At 37.3% G+C, this 15178-nt stretch overlaps 1 protein-coding gene across 1 annotated transcript; it reads right to left on the minus strand.

Moving 5' to 3' along the window:
- Window positions 1-5337: 5337 nt before the first annotated feature.
- Window positions 5338-14456, minus strand: LOC148822462 (histamine N-methyltransferase-like). Its single transcript, XM_088931011.1, has 7 exons — window positions 14382-14456; window positions 14080-14225; window positions 12009-12061; window positions 11460-11567; window positions 9598-9728; window positions 7862-7955; window positions 5338-6845 (listed from the first exon to the last, which is right to left on the minus strand). The coding sequence occupies exons 2-7, from the start codon at window positions 14214-14216 to the stop codon at window positions 6493-6495; spliced, it is 876 nt and encodes a 291-aa protein (XP_088787137.1). The 5' UTR covers window positions 14217-14225; window positions 14382-14456; the 3' UTR covers window positions 5338-6492.
- Between the last annotated feature and the right edge of the window lie 722 nt (window positions 14457-15178).

Consider the following 15178-nt stretch of genomic DNA (forward strand, 5'->3'; position numbering starts at 1 on the left):
GTACAGTTATTTTCTGGATGAATGACAAATTACAGGAAGTACACTCACAGAGTGATTAAGTAAAGGTGCTGTGCTGAATTTTGTGCGATGAAGCAGTGTTTTTATTGAGTTGAGCTGCTCATGTTAGAGAATAGCGTACATTAACAGTTCTGTAGTGTATTCCACAAGCTGCTCCAGGCTTTATTATCTCAATGACAAATGCTCTGTCAGTGCTTAATAGGATATTCCCCAGCAAGGACCTTTTGTTATGCAGCTGAGGTTCTGTAAGCCGTGTGACATGATAGGAAAAAAAAAGTCGACAAGAATTTCTAATGAACTTCAATTACTGATAGATTATGTCTAATGGGAAATATGTGCGACTCTGATATCAGTTGTTCTGCTTTCCTTGGAAATCTCACAAGGCATTGATTTATATCACACTGAGTACAATGGGCTTCTCAAGCAGAAAGTTAGCAGTGGAACAAAGTACTATGTATGTATATACATCAACCGATGCACAAAAGAGACAATGCTCAGGTCAAATTGATTTAATCAAGTATTTTAAACATTGAAATTAAACAATCACAAAAAATGTGAACACAAATAATAATATTTCAATATGAAATGCAGCAGTATAGAAGTATATTTCTAACACAGGCCTAGCAGTGTTGATACACAGTCCTGATCAGCCTCTGCACAGACTGCTGTGGTATGTTTCACCATTCTGTCTGTGCAGCTACAGCCAGTTTGCAAAGCATGGCGGTTCACAGTTGTCTCCTGTGATGGCACTGGTGAGTTGGTCTCATTTTAGACTCGTATCAGGAAAAAGATCTGGTCAGGGCAAATCATGACACACAACATCAAGAAATATGTCTGTAGTGTGTGGTCCTGCATTGACCTGCTGGAAAATTCACACTATCAAGATGGGCTGGAATAGGAAAACTGTTGGATCAATGTCTTGACAGTGTATTGCTGAGTAATAAGGTTGCGTTCCGTCTGCTAAAATCTGCATTTTTGAGTAAAATCACATCACCTTTTTGTGTCAATTCCACATCACCCTTCCACTTCCCAAGTGGAAGATGTTTAAATAACCAGTACTCAGCATGATGCTCACCACTATGTCGCCACACTTTTAGTTTGCAGGTGTCATACTGTAGAATGGTCTCCGAGCATGTAAATATCTGTAAAATTTACTGTGTGGGTATTTCTTCCTTCAATTTCTCATGCTGTAGCCGTTACAGTCTTCAATGATTACACAGATGAATGAGATGTGTTTGTCCTGGAGTAGCATGATGATCATCTGCCTTCTGTGACATCTTGTACTTTAGAGAGTGGGTTTCCTGGTACAAGTCTTTTTCTATCATACCGATAATAATCAAAAGAGCTTACATTTCTCAGGAAAGACATAGTCATTTGATTTACAGTTCTTTTTAAAACTGTGTAAATACAAATTCTTATTTAAGACAAATCAAAACAAATCAAATGCCAAGCAATATGATCCTTAAGTTTTTATGAAACCACTTTTTTTAATTCAGACTTTTGTCACCCCAGGGATCAGGTCTTCTCAAATACTCAAGGAAATCCATCTTCTTTAAAATGTAAATGTCATTATGTGCCTGATGAGCTATTAAAACTTGCTTTTTCATTGTGAATCAGTATGTGTGCACTGCAATTATAGGCAAGACAAGATATATCAAATATTTTTGCTGTAGCAGATGATATACAATGTATGTTGTGATATTGTACCATTTAGATCAAGATTTGTTTTTATTTGGGTTTGTAATATTCTATCTAGGCGTGTGATACAGGAGATGACATCATTATAAATATATTTACTTTTTTTGATCATTATCAGCATTACAGCTTTCATTCTAGCAATGTCAGGGGAACTTCATGATCAAACATACAATAATAGTGGACAGGTTAAAAATCCTCATAAGTGAAGAATGCAATCAAGACATTTTTAAAGATGTTGCCAAAGGTCTGCTTCAGCGCTATGAACCACTTGTTTAAAAACACCTGCATGTGTGTGAGAGAGGTGGGGCTTCACAAACCAGTACAATGGAATAATTAAGCTCCTTTAGTGTGGTTGCTGATGCTGCAGGCTGCTTGCCTGGGACAGTAAGCGATTTATTTTGTTTTCCTCTCAGCGTTTTCTTATTGTCACATCATGCTTCCCCATGTGAGGTCACCATATTGAGTGTTGTGGGAGAAACTGGCACCTTACACACTCCTTCACACCTGGCACCTGTTGTCCTGCTTCCTCTGTCTTTATAAGTAGCACCACTTGTCAGAAAGGCATTTCCTTGTTTGTCACATCATTTGTTTGCTTGTGTTCTTTGTTTCCCGTTTAACTTTCAGAGGCATAATCAGGTTTAATTAACAACAACCTTGAAGAGACTTGGAGTTACAGGACAAATTCCACAAGACTTTTAAATTACCTGACATGACGTGATTTCCTCAGATCTGGTTCTGGGTCTTTGCTGTTTTCTAGTGCTCCTTGCACTAGCCTCTCTGCAGCGTTGGATAATGGATGCTGCCTTGCAAATATGAGGTTTGTATTTCACACTGTAATGCAGCAGGGGTGAATTGCAGCCTGTTATCTAAAACTACGTTCTCTTTTAGCCCATGATCAGCAAATCCGTGTTCTTCTACAGTTTTAACAGTGGCTTTGCTGGGCAGCAGCACCATTGCAGGGCAATAAGAGCAAACATCGGAGTACCATAAGCTGGCATTTTCAACAGACAGCCACAGGGTCTAGCAGGCCTCTCCCAGTGGCGCAATGGCTAGGCTTGTTGTTGTAACTCAGAAGGTGTTTTAACTTCCTATCAGATATGTTTAAGGTCTCCAGTGAATGTGAGCAGTGTTTACCAGCAATGCATCACTCTGAGGCCCCCTTGTGGAACTAAATTAAAGGATTCCCAGCACTTCCTGGTGCTTTGAGACCTAGAAAACTGGCCTACAAGCCAACCCTCAAGGACCAGGATTGGACAGTCCTGTTTCAACAATCTCAAGAAACAAATAATCATCTTCTCGTTTACCAATGTGGCTTATTTAGAAAAAAAACAAACAAATGGATATTCTAGAGCAGGGATTTATTTATCCTGGTCCTGGGGTGATGGTGTGTCTATAGGTTTTCAGACCAGCGGAGCATGTAATCAGATGAATTAAGACATTATCAACTGAATTGGATGAGTTTAACAGCATCTCTCCCAGTTCCTCATGTGCTGATGCTTTAAAGAGAAGTGGAAAAACCTGCCCTTTAGGATTAGGATTGGGGGTTCCTGCTTTAGGAAGAATACAAACAAGAAATGTCTATTTGGAACATCTAGCCCTTTAGTAGTTAATTGATCCAATGATCTCATCCAGCTGTTTCCTGAAAGAAGCCAGTGGATCAGCTTCAATCACATGGCAGGGTATCTTGTTCAATACTCCCACCCCTTGGCATAAAGACGTTTCTCCTATCCATATGATTTGTTTTTCACTGTTCATGCTGAAGAAATTGGCAAGGTTGACTTTCTCAATGTGTGTGAGGTACAGTATTTTGAATAGTTGTATCAGCTCTCCCCGTAGTCTTTCCTGTTCAACATTAAAAAGGTTCAGGGACTGAATACAGACCATAATATATTTTCTATATAACATAGTGACCAAAATTGTACACAAAATTCTACCATTCAACTTTACACCCTAGCATTTTGTGTCTTTTTAATTCCTCTCAAACATTGTGCAGATGACAGTATAAAAGCCTGCAGTTTGTTGATAAGTAACCTTCTGTTTTGTATTTATAGCTTGTTTTCCTTACCTGCATACAAATCCTTGTACTTGCCTACACTAAATGTCATCTGCCTGCTGTTTGCCCAGTCGTAAATTTTAGCTCAATCTTTTTGAATGTCATTTTCTGCTTTTACAATATTTGCTAATCCTCTTAATTTGGTATCATCTGCAAACCCGACTACTTTATTAACTATATCAGAGTCTAGGTCATTTATACAGTATAAATTAAGAGCAGCTGTGGTCCTAGTACAGATCCTTGTAGCACTCCACTATTTACATTATCCCAATCTGAGTACTTACCCCCTTACTGTATTGTTTTCTATCTCATAACTGATTCTCAGTCAAAAGTCATATTTCTCAGAGTACAGTACTTACCATCTGCAATTTGAGAATTAATCATTTATGAGGAATTTAATCAAAAGCTTTCTGAAAATATGTTAATTATCCTGTTATGTGCCTATATAGGTGAGCCAGTATTTTAGTTCTAATTTTTTTTCCTTACATGTAATTTGAGTCAGACACGTTGGTTTTCCACACCCTAAGAAGGCTCCACAGCTGAAACGTTGTGCTTGTTTTCATCTCTTTTCAGCATGGAATTCACGTTTACTTGTTCCTTTGCAGCCTACGCATGCTAACGCAGCTCCCTACTTGAACATATTGGTCTATACTGTATCTACCCGATTAATTGCTCACCCTTTCTGTAGAAGGGTGCTGCATCAGTAATTCTCCAGTCCCTGGGTACTATCCTTGTCTTGAGGGATTGGTGCTAGGGTTGTTAATGGGTTTTAAATAACATCTCTCGTTTTCTTAAGTACATTTCATAAAATGGGCTGTGGGAATTTATTGCTCCCGAGTTGTTCTAGTACCTCTTCTACACTAGCACTGTCCAGTACAGAACTTTGTCCTTCTGCTGCCCGAGGAGTTTGGCTGACTTCTTCGGTGAACACTGGAGTGAACTTGTGTAGTACATCAGCCATTTCCCTTTTGTTGTCTAGGCATCTACCATATTTGTCCCAGATATATTTCACTTCAAACTTGATATTCTTTAGTGTTGTAGTACAGAAGGAAGTTTTATTTATTTACGCCTACATTGCAATATTGTGCTTGCGATTCATTGAATTAGAAAACTGCATTATTTTCCCTAATTTGTTGAACCATTTGGTATACAATTGTTTTAACTTTTAATTTTTTCGCTTTTATGATAATCTTTAGTGAAATTAAAGTCCATCTGAGTTTTGTAGTGGCTATGTTAGCAATCTTGGGACCTAAGATCTTTGATTCATTGTGTTACATATTCTGTCTACAAGATACCACATAAATGGAATTACTCAATATTATACACAAATCTTTTTTTTTTGTTTTGTTTCTGCAGTTTTAGCATAACTGTGTTGTCAAAGTTAAAGCCCTGGCTTCTTTCATGAGACTGCTGGATGAGATGCTGAGGTCATTTAGCTACTACAGTACTAACCATGTGAGTTAGACTAGGATGAATAGTCTCTTCTGTTTGTAACCTTTATGGTTAGAAATCAAGAATAAACAGTGGAAATGCAAGGATCACCAGGGATTACAGAACACACCCCAGTGTTATTTTGAACTCATCTTTGTAGTACATTGATATTATCATACAGTAGCTCTTTGTAGTAGCATCAATAATAGTAATATACTGTATAAGTAGTTTTAAGATAAAACCCTTGGTTTTTGATTAAAAAGTGCACAAGCCTTTTCTGAGCATGCAAGATGAAGGCACTTAACTAGGAATTGACTCTCAGATTATTCAGTGTATAACCTGAATGGATTCATGGTGTCTGCCTATGCCTGTAGAAAACAACAATAGAGCAACTGGCAAAACTAAAAAATTAGTGATGTGGAGTTTTTAGTAATTACTTTGCTCTCAATCATACTGGCTACACTACATTAAAATACAATTTATACCGAGTGAACCAATTTGGTTGAGGCAACCCTGATAGGCTTCACTGATTACTATATTTGCTAATATTACAACTGAGAATAGAGTTTTATTCCAAAATGTAAACTGCATTATTATCATCACACATTTTGATGTACAGTACCATTTATTTTATTTAGTTTATCTGCCTAGAGAAATTGCCTGCAGAGTCATCAGAGAAGCTCAGTGAGATTTTATCTCTACCCATTAACTGTACTATAGTACAGCCTAGTGGATTTATTTTGAAATTTCAGTTTCAGTTTTTCTTTTATATGCTTAAAGGTAGTAATACTGCAATTAGGTTTTACTGTGAGAATTTGTCTCCAATGTGGAGACCCATAAATGCATTAACAAATGTGTATCTACAGTATATATCATAAAGATGATCCAGCCTTTTCTGAGTGAACAAATCTCGTGAAGAACCTCCAATTTAAAAATGACAAAATAATGTTAATATTAATTATGAGAAAAATTTAAAGCCCAACTAGATCCTCCGTGAGAACTGTCAGATCAGACACACAGCCCAGCCTCTATAATAAAAACTAAATGTTCAAAGTACATATACACACACTATAAAATATGATTAGGGGATTAAATCTTGATATTATACAGGACATTCGCATACTAAAAATGATTATCCTGTAGAAACCCCTTTTGCTCCAGATGTCAAAAATCAGCATTAAAGATAATTATAATTAGCACTTCCAATTCAAAGTTATACTGAAGAATTAAGAAGACATTTAATTTTATATGGATTATTTTTCCTAATCTGGAAATGTAGGGCTGGTTTCACTTTACAGCTGAATAAGCAGGGCACTCAGATTGCTGTTGAAAATAATTCTTCCATCCTTCTCCTTGCTGCACTTATTGCGGAGTAACTCCAGAATCCCCTCTCTGAGGTCCGGAGGTGTTGTTTTATAGAAATGTTTTTTCTCTGTCATGAAGTCCAGGAGCAGTTCTCCTGTTTCATTCCCTTTCATGAAGCACTCCGTTATATCCAGGGTGTTGGGAATCTCATGCTCTTCATACTTCAGACCCAGGTTCTCCAGGTGTATTTTAATGTCGCCTGCTGAAAGGTACTGGGAGATTTTGTTTGTACAAAGTGCTTCCTTGTAGGTTTTCCAAAGGAGTTCCCAGCCGCTGCCCGCTACAAAGAGAATCGTAACAAAAGAAATGCCCTATTAGTTTCAGGTTTGGCTTTGGTCCTGATTGGTACATAGAAGCCTCAGTAACAGAGACACCTTCCCTCCCTTAAGCACATTTAATAATTTTGTTTGATGCAAAAGATCTTCATGTGAGTTAACTTGTCATTACATTTATCATAAATACTGTGAACCCAACATTGGATGAAAAGGCTAACATATCTACAGTATGTAGTTTATTATATATACTTCTAATACATCATTACAACATTTCTTGCTTCATCTCCTCTCTGAACCTCACAATGCCCTGCTTGGGGGGTGAAACACCAGACCTCAAGACCTGCAGATGTGCCAAACTGATGTGTAATTTGGTTAAGTGTTAAGGCTCCAGAAGATGATTCTTTTCTGAACTTAGGTATCCTATGAATTGTTACGGATCTAGGCAGCTGGCTGCCTGGGTCTCGGTCAAGGTATAAAATCAGCACTGAAGAAGGCAGAAGATGAGCCACACCTTCAGGCTGTCAGCAGAAGGTTGCATCACATAGCATATGTGTGCTATCAACATGACCGATAAAACATGAGCAATAAAACTATTAACAAATACACTGTTAAGCACTGATTGCTTCTTAATTCCTCAGACCCTGAAGTTGAAAGAAGCATTGTAAAGCAGCCTGGAAACATTCAACGACATGCCCTGTATACAATTAATGGCAAGCAGCCCTGTTGGGATTCAAAACAGCTATTATTTCAACTGAAGGCTGGAGGAGTACTATGCCTGGAGGAGAATATATATTTATTAATATACTGTGCAGAGAGTGCGATCTGGCCTTCTGAACATGAAATTCCATGAGAGAATACGAAGTCATAAGAGACAACTAAGGCTCTTTTAGAAACAGTTTGAAAGCACACACACACACAAGCATTCATTCTTACGAAATACAGTACGCATATTGTTTTAACATGTTATCAAAGCATCATGGTATACTACCACAAGCACTGACAATAAAATACGGTATAATACCTGCTTCGTGGATGATAAGAAGCTTTCCTTTCTCTCTAAGAAGGCTGTGAAAAAACTTGATTGTTGCAGCATAGTCAGACACATAATACAGCATCTAGGGAAACAACAGTAAAAACTAAACATGGAAATAAAAAAAACATGGAAGAGTTCTGCAAAATAATATATTGTGCCATTTTCTTCAGTAAATCAAATGTAACCTTTTTAAGCTGAAAAATTTTCAACTTAATGAAAAACATTGTACGTTCTCTGAAATGTTAGATAAGTTCTAAACTTTTCAGCTCTGCACATGGTAAAGATGTACTGTACTTGATGCTGAACACTGGAAATTAAGAGCTTATCTCATTGATAATAGAACATTTTCACTAGAAGGATGATCATCAAAAGTCAGCTTTTCAAAGCATTGTTTTGATTTGTTATGTATTGACATCAAGAGATCTTAAAAAAAAAATCGGGGAGCGGGGATGTCAGGGCTATGAAAGTAAAGCCTTCACAGTAACCCCTTCACCCGCTGAGGCACCCAGGAAAGAGCACCAGTTCCTCCCGGGCCTCTCAGGAAAAACACTTACAAAACTAGGAGGGACAAATTGGAGACACCAGAACAAATTGTGTTTTTTCATGTTAAACATTTGACAAATTAATTGTTACAAATAAGAATTTAATAGGGTTAATATTTTTGAAGTTCTAGTATATTATGTATACATTAAGGGTTTAGCGATAAAAATAAAAACAACACCAAGTTGTGGATATCAATTAACAAGCCAATTGGTGACATTCTACATAGAAACTAGCATATTCTGAATTTATTCTCCTAGCTTCTTCACACATCAATAATGTTCTTTTACAATTGTAATCAGACTAGTACCTCTGTCAACTAAATGTCCCTTGGCAAAAATCAGGTTAAACAATAAATCTAAAAAATATTAAATGTCATTTTATGTGATTGAATTTTTTCCCTCTTCAGTTATTTGCCATGTGCAACGCTGTGAAATGGCAGTAATCATTCTTTAATGCCAATCCTCCAATCCTACCTGACATCATGGAACATAAGATTATATATTTTGTTTTTATGTTATTATGATTGTAGCAGCCACATTACAGTACCAAACACGGAGAAATGGATACCAATCAGATTGCTTTAACACTCATTGCTGGAAAGGAGATAAGAATTAGCAATTAATGAGATACCGTTAAAGACAAATTAACTAAACTGTGCTGAGAAATACATCCAACAATGTCCTTGATTTGTTCGCAACTACATGAGACATACAATATTTGAAAGCATTCCATGAAAGGAAACATTGTGAAAATTATCAGTTGATAATTTTACAGTATAACTAATGTTGAATTTAGCTAAGTTTGTCAATTTAAAGAATCTACTTCTTTTACAATTTGTGAAAGGTGTAGAAAAACAGGAATTGTTGGGGAAAACATTTTAAATAAAAGTTACTAATATAATTAATGTACAGTATGTATATTAAATATATACCTTAATTGAGCATCCCATTTGCAAGATCATAAGAAATATTTTCACAATCAGAGGCACTTTTTTGAGATTTTGTTTGTAGTATAAAACTTAAAATGTTTATTCTCAACACCATTCAGCTAAGTAATATTTTCTGCCATACTGCACATCACCGACTAGTCTAGAATTACAAAATACATTAAACCATGAGGACAATTTGTTAAATATATTTGAACAAAATTATTAAAAAAACAATTCTGTTTGATTTCATTACCTGAATCATGTGAATGAAGTCAAATCGTTTGTCATCTTTTGTCTCTTTTACTCGTTGTTCATACTCAGCACAAGTCATAGTATCCCAGGTGAATCTGATGTTCTTAAGGTTTGGAGTCTTTGCCACCAGCGCTAGAAGGTTAATCAGTAATTAATAAGTCAGAGCTGAAGAGCACCTGTAATAGACCAAAGCGAATTGAATAAATTTGCATAGCACTGGACCTGCAGCGTGGTGCCCACAGTGGCCCAATGGTTAGCATTGCTGGGGTGCTGTCTGCATGGAGTGTGTACAGTACATTCTCCCCATGTTCACATCGGTTTCCCCTCGGTGCTTCGGGTTCCACAGTCCAAAGACATACTGGTAGGTTAACTGTGTTCTGGAAAAACTGGCCCTGGTTGGAGCGTGTGGTTCTTTGTCTGTGTGTGCCTGTTTTTGTCTGTGTGTGGCTGTTTGTGTCTGTGTGTGCTTGTTTGTGTCTATGTGTGCTGTGCAATGGAATGGTATCTTGTTCAGGTTGTAACCTACTTTTCACCTGCTTGTTGCTGGTATAGGTTCCTGCTGCCCTGCGACCCTGAACTGGATAACATGGTTAGAAGATGGATGGATCTGCAGGTTGTGATCAGTGGGAAAGAAGATTTTTTTGCAGAAATATATCCAATGAAACAGAGATATGTCCAAGTTAACACACAACTGATACAGTATATCAAACTTTCCATTTGCTGTGATAAGTAAATATGTACAGTATCACTTTTAGATACCAGCAGGGCTTTAGAAGGAGTTGTGTCTATCACAGGTCACTCCTTTAAAAGGCCATTTCCTGAAGAGATACATGCCAGAGGAGGGATGAGCACACTGTTCTGATTTTCAGTGTGGCAGATGGAGTAGAATGCATGTGGGCTCTTTTCATGGCTCACATGCTGTTTAAACTACCAGTCTGTTGGTGTCATTGCAATACTTTTAATTAGCATGCAAACGGATGTGTTTGCACATTCAAGAACACAAAGTCTGCAAACGTGGGGATGCCGTTTCTAGCTTGTGTAGCTGCTAGTAGCTAACCGATCCAAAATTCTCATCCAGCCATTCCTCAAAACATTCCAGTGCTGTGGCTTAAACACCATGGGAAGCTTGTTTGAAAATGTGCCTGCTATTTCCAAACTTTGAATATGCTCCCCTTTAGTTTTAGTTTTAATTATGTCATAAATATTCCCATTATAGAAGAACCGTGTCCACAACACAGAGGAGTGATGGGGAAGAGGCTCCTGATGGGGGAGTACCCCCATCAGTGATTTAAACTTTTAAGGGAAGGGGGAAGTCACCTTCACTACAAGACAACTCTGGCAGCAGGGTGAACTTTAAACACTCACATATAAAAAGACTGACAATCGGAGGGAAGCTAACAAGTTGTGGAGGTTACAAGAACAAGTATAAATCATTGAACATGTTGCCAGCTGTGGTCAATCTTGTCCCTCCCTCAACCATGCAAGCCCAGGAAATGGGGTGGGAAGAAAAAACACAGAAAAGCTGTTACTGTCACTGACCTGGTTGCTTTGTAATGTGTTGAGCACAGATAACCACTTCTTCTCTGCACATGCATGCAGACAAAGATTCTTAAGGTACTCATTACATAAAGGTTTAGTGATTTTTTTTGTATACTGAGAGGTATTAAAATGCATCAAATGTGTACTCCTTTTGACATTTTCTTTCATATTAATTTTGTCTTTAACCCATTGCTTTAATTTTGAAGTACCATCCTAAAGTGTAACCAAATTTAGTTAGGCCAAACTTTCCAGTAGCTTCTACAGAATCACCAAATCACGGATGAGCCGTGGCGCAGAGTAAATCTTTCATTGAGGTTTCTGTACCTTTGAAGGTCTGAGTCAGTTCCTTACTGGGTTCCACAATATCGGCTGTGATGGTCTTTTCTGGGTGGACAGACTGCAGTTTAGTGAGTAGATGGACATCCACTTCCCCTGAGAAGACAAATCTGCCATCAATATCAGCTCTACAACTGTACTAACAAGTAGTCATATTTTGAAATTAGACATTTTTTTAAAAAGTTTAAAAAAGTTATTATATGTGATTTTAACCAAATTTCTCTATACCACGAAAGTAATTCAAGTGTACACGTTCCTTGCTCACAAATTTGCATGCTAGAAATGAATAATAGATCATACCCAGAATTCACTCATCACCGTATGTGCTTGTATATTTTTTTCTCAAGAGGGGAAAAAAGTTTCTATTAAATACAAAGGAAAAAAGTTCCAAAATGTGGGAACACAAAAATGCAGTGTATAACAAAAAATATTTTTTTGCTGTATGGGTCAAATTTTCTGAAATGCAGTTTATTTCCTTGTATCTTTTTCAAGAATTGACACTGTTGTAACTTTAATAAGAATATGAGTTTACTGTACCTCCCCCACTTCCAAGACCTAAAACATTAAGTGTAGATTTTCCATCTCCAATGCTGTAGAGAAGAAAAAACATATTTTAATAAGTATATGCTACAAAAGAGACTGCAGTTAATATTTAGAAAGAATTGTCTTTGGGACAGAGAAAATATGTTGTCCTGTTATTCTTCTCTTAAAGCATTACAGCCCGCTCACTCTTAATTCCCAAAGATACAAGGTAAAGCATGTCTGCACACTTTTTACCCACATTACTGTATGAACTTCTCAGAGGCCGAGTAGAAAACACACACAAACCGAAGTGTGTTAAATACAGCAGTTGATTGAAAGCAACATAGCATGTTTAATTTGCTGCTTTTGTTTGAAACTGTTGAACAGAGACAAGCCATACCTCTGGAAACAAGGTTTTCATAGCTTGAAGAGGGGACATAGTCCCGAAGATCAGACCTTTGTAATTGAGTGCCTTAGCACACACATCTCATCATCAAACCTCTAATTGACAATTAACTCTGAGTTACAGTAAAACACAAACCTCCAAAAGTATTGCCGCAAGAAAGTCAGAACTTAAAGTATGTTTGCTTTACAAACAATCTGTATTTACAAAAAAAATACTCTTGAAGGGTACTGTAATTCTCAATAAAAACAGGCGACACTGTTTTGTGTTAAGCCCACATTACAGGTACATCCAGTACACCATACTGTCTGTCCCCCTGTGTGATGGAACAGCATTGCACAATCTGTCTTTCTGGTGCAGCTCACTGGCTGCTGTGTGTTGACACTGCACAGAACAAAATGGGCCAGAACCAGGACTTGAGAAGAACTTGGTTGAGTTTGACTGAAACAAACTCTGACAGGGACAGACTTCTTTTGGAGCTCACACATTACTCAGGATAAATTAACAGCACTAAATTAAAAACCCATCTCAAACGAGCTGAGTGTTAACACACCATGAGTGTGAATGTCAGGCATGCCTAGCTCTAACGCCTGACTTTCCCACAACTGAAGCACAGCTGTCAGAAGAATGTACTTCTGTTATATACTGTAGTCCACAGGACAGACCCAAAGAATAATTTGTGAAAAGAAAAGTGATGCACGTACCAGGAAATTGACCTTATTTTCACATTTCAAAATTGTGGAAGAAAATATTTGTATTACAATATGTTACATATGCTAACTAATTTACCAGATTAAACCAGAGAGTGTGGATGCTGATGGGACTGTTACTCAGAGGTGTGAAACACTCTACAGAACTCCCACACACCTGAAGAAGGCACCTCAGCAGAAACTTGTTTTTTATACTATGTTTTTCATACTTTTCTTTGTGACTTTAAGCTCTGATTCTTCCGTTTTCAAGTTCACATTCCACTTACCACTTTTACAGAATTGTTCAATTATTTCAAGAACCTCCTCGGGCAAAGTAAATTTCCAAAACTAACACTTGGGTATCTCGTGATATTACAAATTATTGTATTGCTATTTAATATATCTGTATTGCTATTTACCTTAGATCTGACATTACAGAGTATTTTATATTTTACTAAACTATCTTATCAACTGTATAACCATTTTCAGCTTGTTTTTAGTTTGAAGTTAGAGATACTTTTTCTATCATGCACACGAATCTATGAACTGACTGGAGACTGTTGTACATAGAAAGGGCTCACTTTATTTCTCTGAAACACGTGATATTGTTAATAATATGATTAATAAATCAGACCCTCAAGCAGCATTTCCTCAACAATGGCTTTAAGGCGAATGAGGAAAACCGATAGCGTATGGGCAGACGAAACTAATCAATTGCAAACTGCTTTATCAGTAGGGATTCGAGAAGTAGATTGCAGATCTACTTCTGAAAGAAAAATCATCCTTAATGGCCAGTGTCCAGAACTTTTAAACCATTTTATGCTTTTAACCTTTTTAAACTTTTCAACTCTTCTTACACAACACTCGAGTTTCAACTGAAATATTGCATCAATTTTTCCTTTTAAACTCAAAACAATGCATTAATTGTTTTTAACTCTTAATGAGCAAATGTATGTTTAATGCTTTAGACTATTTCAATCTGTCACAGTGTTACCTTGTGAACTCCCCCAGGAGAGTTCTGTCGATGAAATCAAATATGCTGCTGTGCTCAGTGGAGCGCTGCAAGAACAGCTTAAAAGCTTGTGCATATCGACCCTCATATCCTGAAGAATCTGTCGCTGCAGAAGTCATTTCTGAAAACTGAAAGCAAATTAAAGAAAGGCAAGCCAAAAAAATAATATTTGCAATAATTAATAAATCTGCATATCATATATTAACATAGTTAATATAATCTATTTAGTGCTGTACATTCAAATGAAGATGATATTATTTTTGAAAAAAACACCATCGGTTTACCTTGCTGTTCTGCCGTGTGCTCCTCTCCCTGCTCACAGTGAGGGGCTGTGCGCTCTCACGCTGTGTTTGAAGAGCTGTTTACAGCACGTCGCGGTCTTGCCTCACACGGACTTGGCTGTGTGTCAGGTTTTACAGCAGTCTTGTCTTTGACTGCCAACATCATCAACACCCCATTTCCAGGGTGAGCTGGAAGTCTGTTTCCATTTGCAGATTCTAAAAAGAATGGAATGATCAAATCTCTATAGCACTGTAAATGTCTAAAAAAGAGAAACTTGAAGATTAGTGGGGCTTGTTCAGGACAGAAGTGACGTTTGCTCCAGTGAATTCCTATAGTTAGTTTTTGGCCTGTACTGTGACAGACAGATATAAAGTAACAACTACAGTAGCAAAAAATATAAGGTCTCATGATAAAAAAGGATGAATTAGCTACAATGACTGGAACAATGTTTTTCTGAATTTAAAGTCACCAAAGGGGAAATGAAAAAAACAGGTGGTAAAAATCCAGGGGTGTCCCAGTAAAGACCATAACAGACCCTGAAGGAATAATGTGCACAGGACCAGATAAGTAAAAAAGTAAAACCATTGATCTGTTTGTCACCTAAAAAAAAGGCTGAAAAGATTTTCACTTCTCTTCCCAGTTTATTGCTCATCCATCCAGTCCAAGTTAAGGAAGAACAGGAAGCCATTACAGTGCAGTATGTGTGAACAGTGCAGTGAGCTGGAGAGACCCCAGAAACGATCAATGGACAGTTTTATCAGTGTCCTTTCTTCTAGCCAATGAAGGGCTCACAGTGTCC

This window comes from Atractosteus spatula, chromosome 13 (genome assembly GCF_055471065.1).
Source record: "Atractosteus spatula isolate fAtrSpa1 chromosome 13, fAtrSpa1.hap1, whole genome shotgun sequence".
Taxonomy (NCBI): domain Eukaryota; kingdom Metazoa; phylum Chordata; class Actinopteri; order Semionotiformes; family Lepisosteidae; genus Atractosteus; species Atractosteus spatula.

What these genes read in the sequence shown, in the direction of transcription:
- LOC148822462 (XM_088931011.1), bottom strand. Translation starts at nt 14,216, where the DNA reads ATGACTTCTGCAGCGACAGATTCTTCAGGATATGAGGGTCGATATGCA. An exon ending in CTCCTGGGGGAGTTCACAAG is followed by an intron (nt 12,062 to 14,079) that starts GTAACACTGTGA and finishes TCTTCTCTACAG; the next exon opens with CATTGGAGATGGAAAATCTA. An exon ending in ACTTCATTCACATGATTCAG is followed by an intron (nt 7,956 to 9,597) that starts GTAATGAAATCA and finishes TTGTTTCCCTAG; the next exon opens with ATGCTGTATTATGTGTCTGA.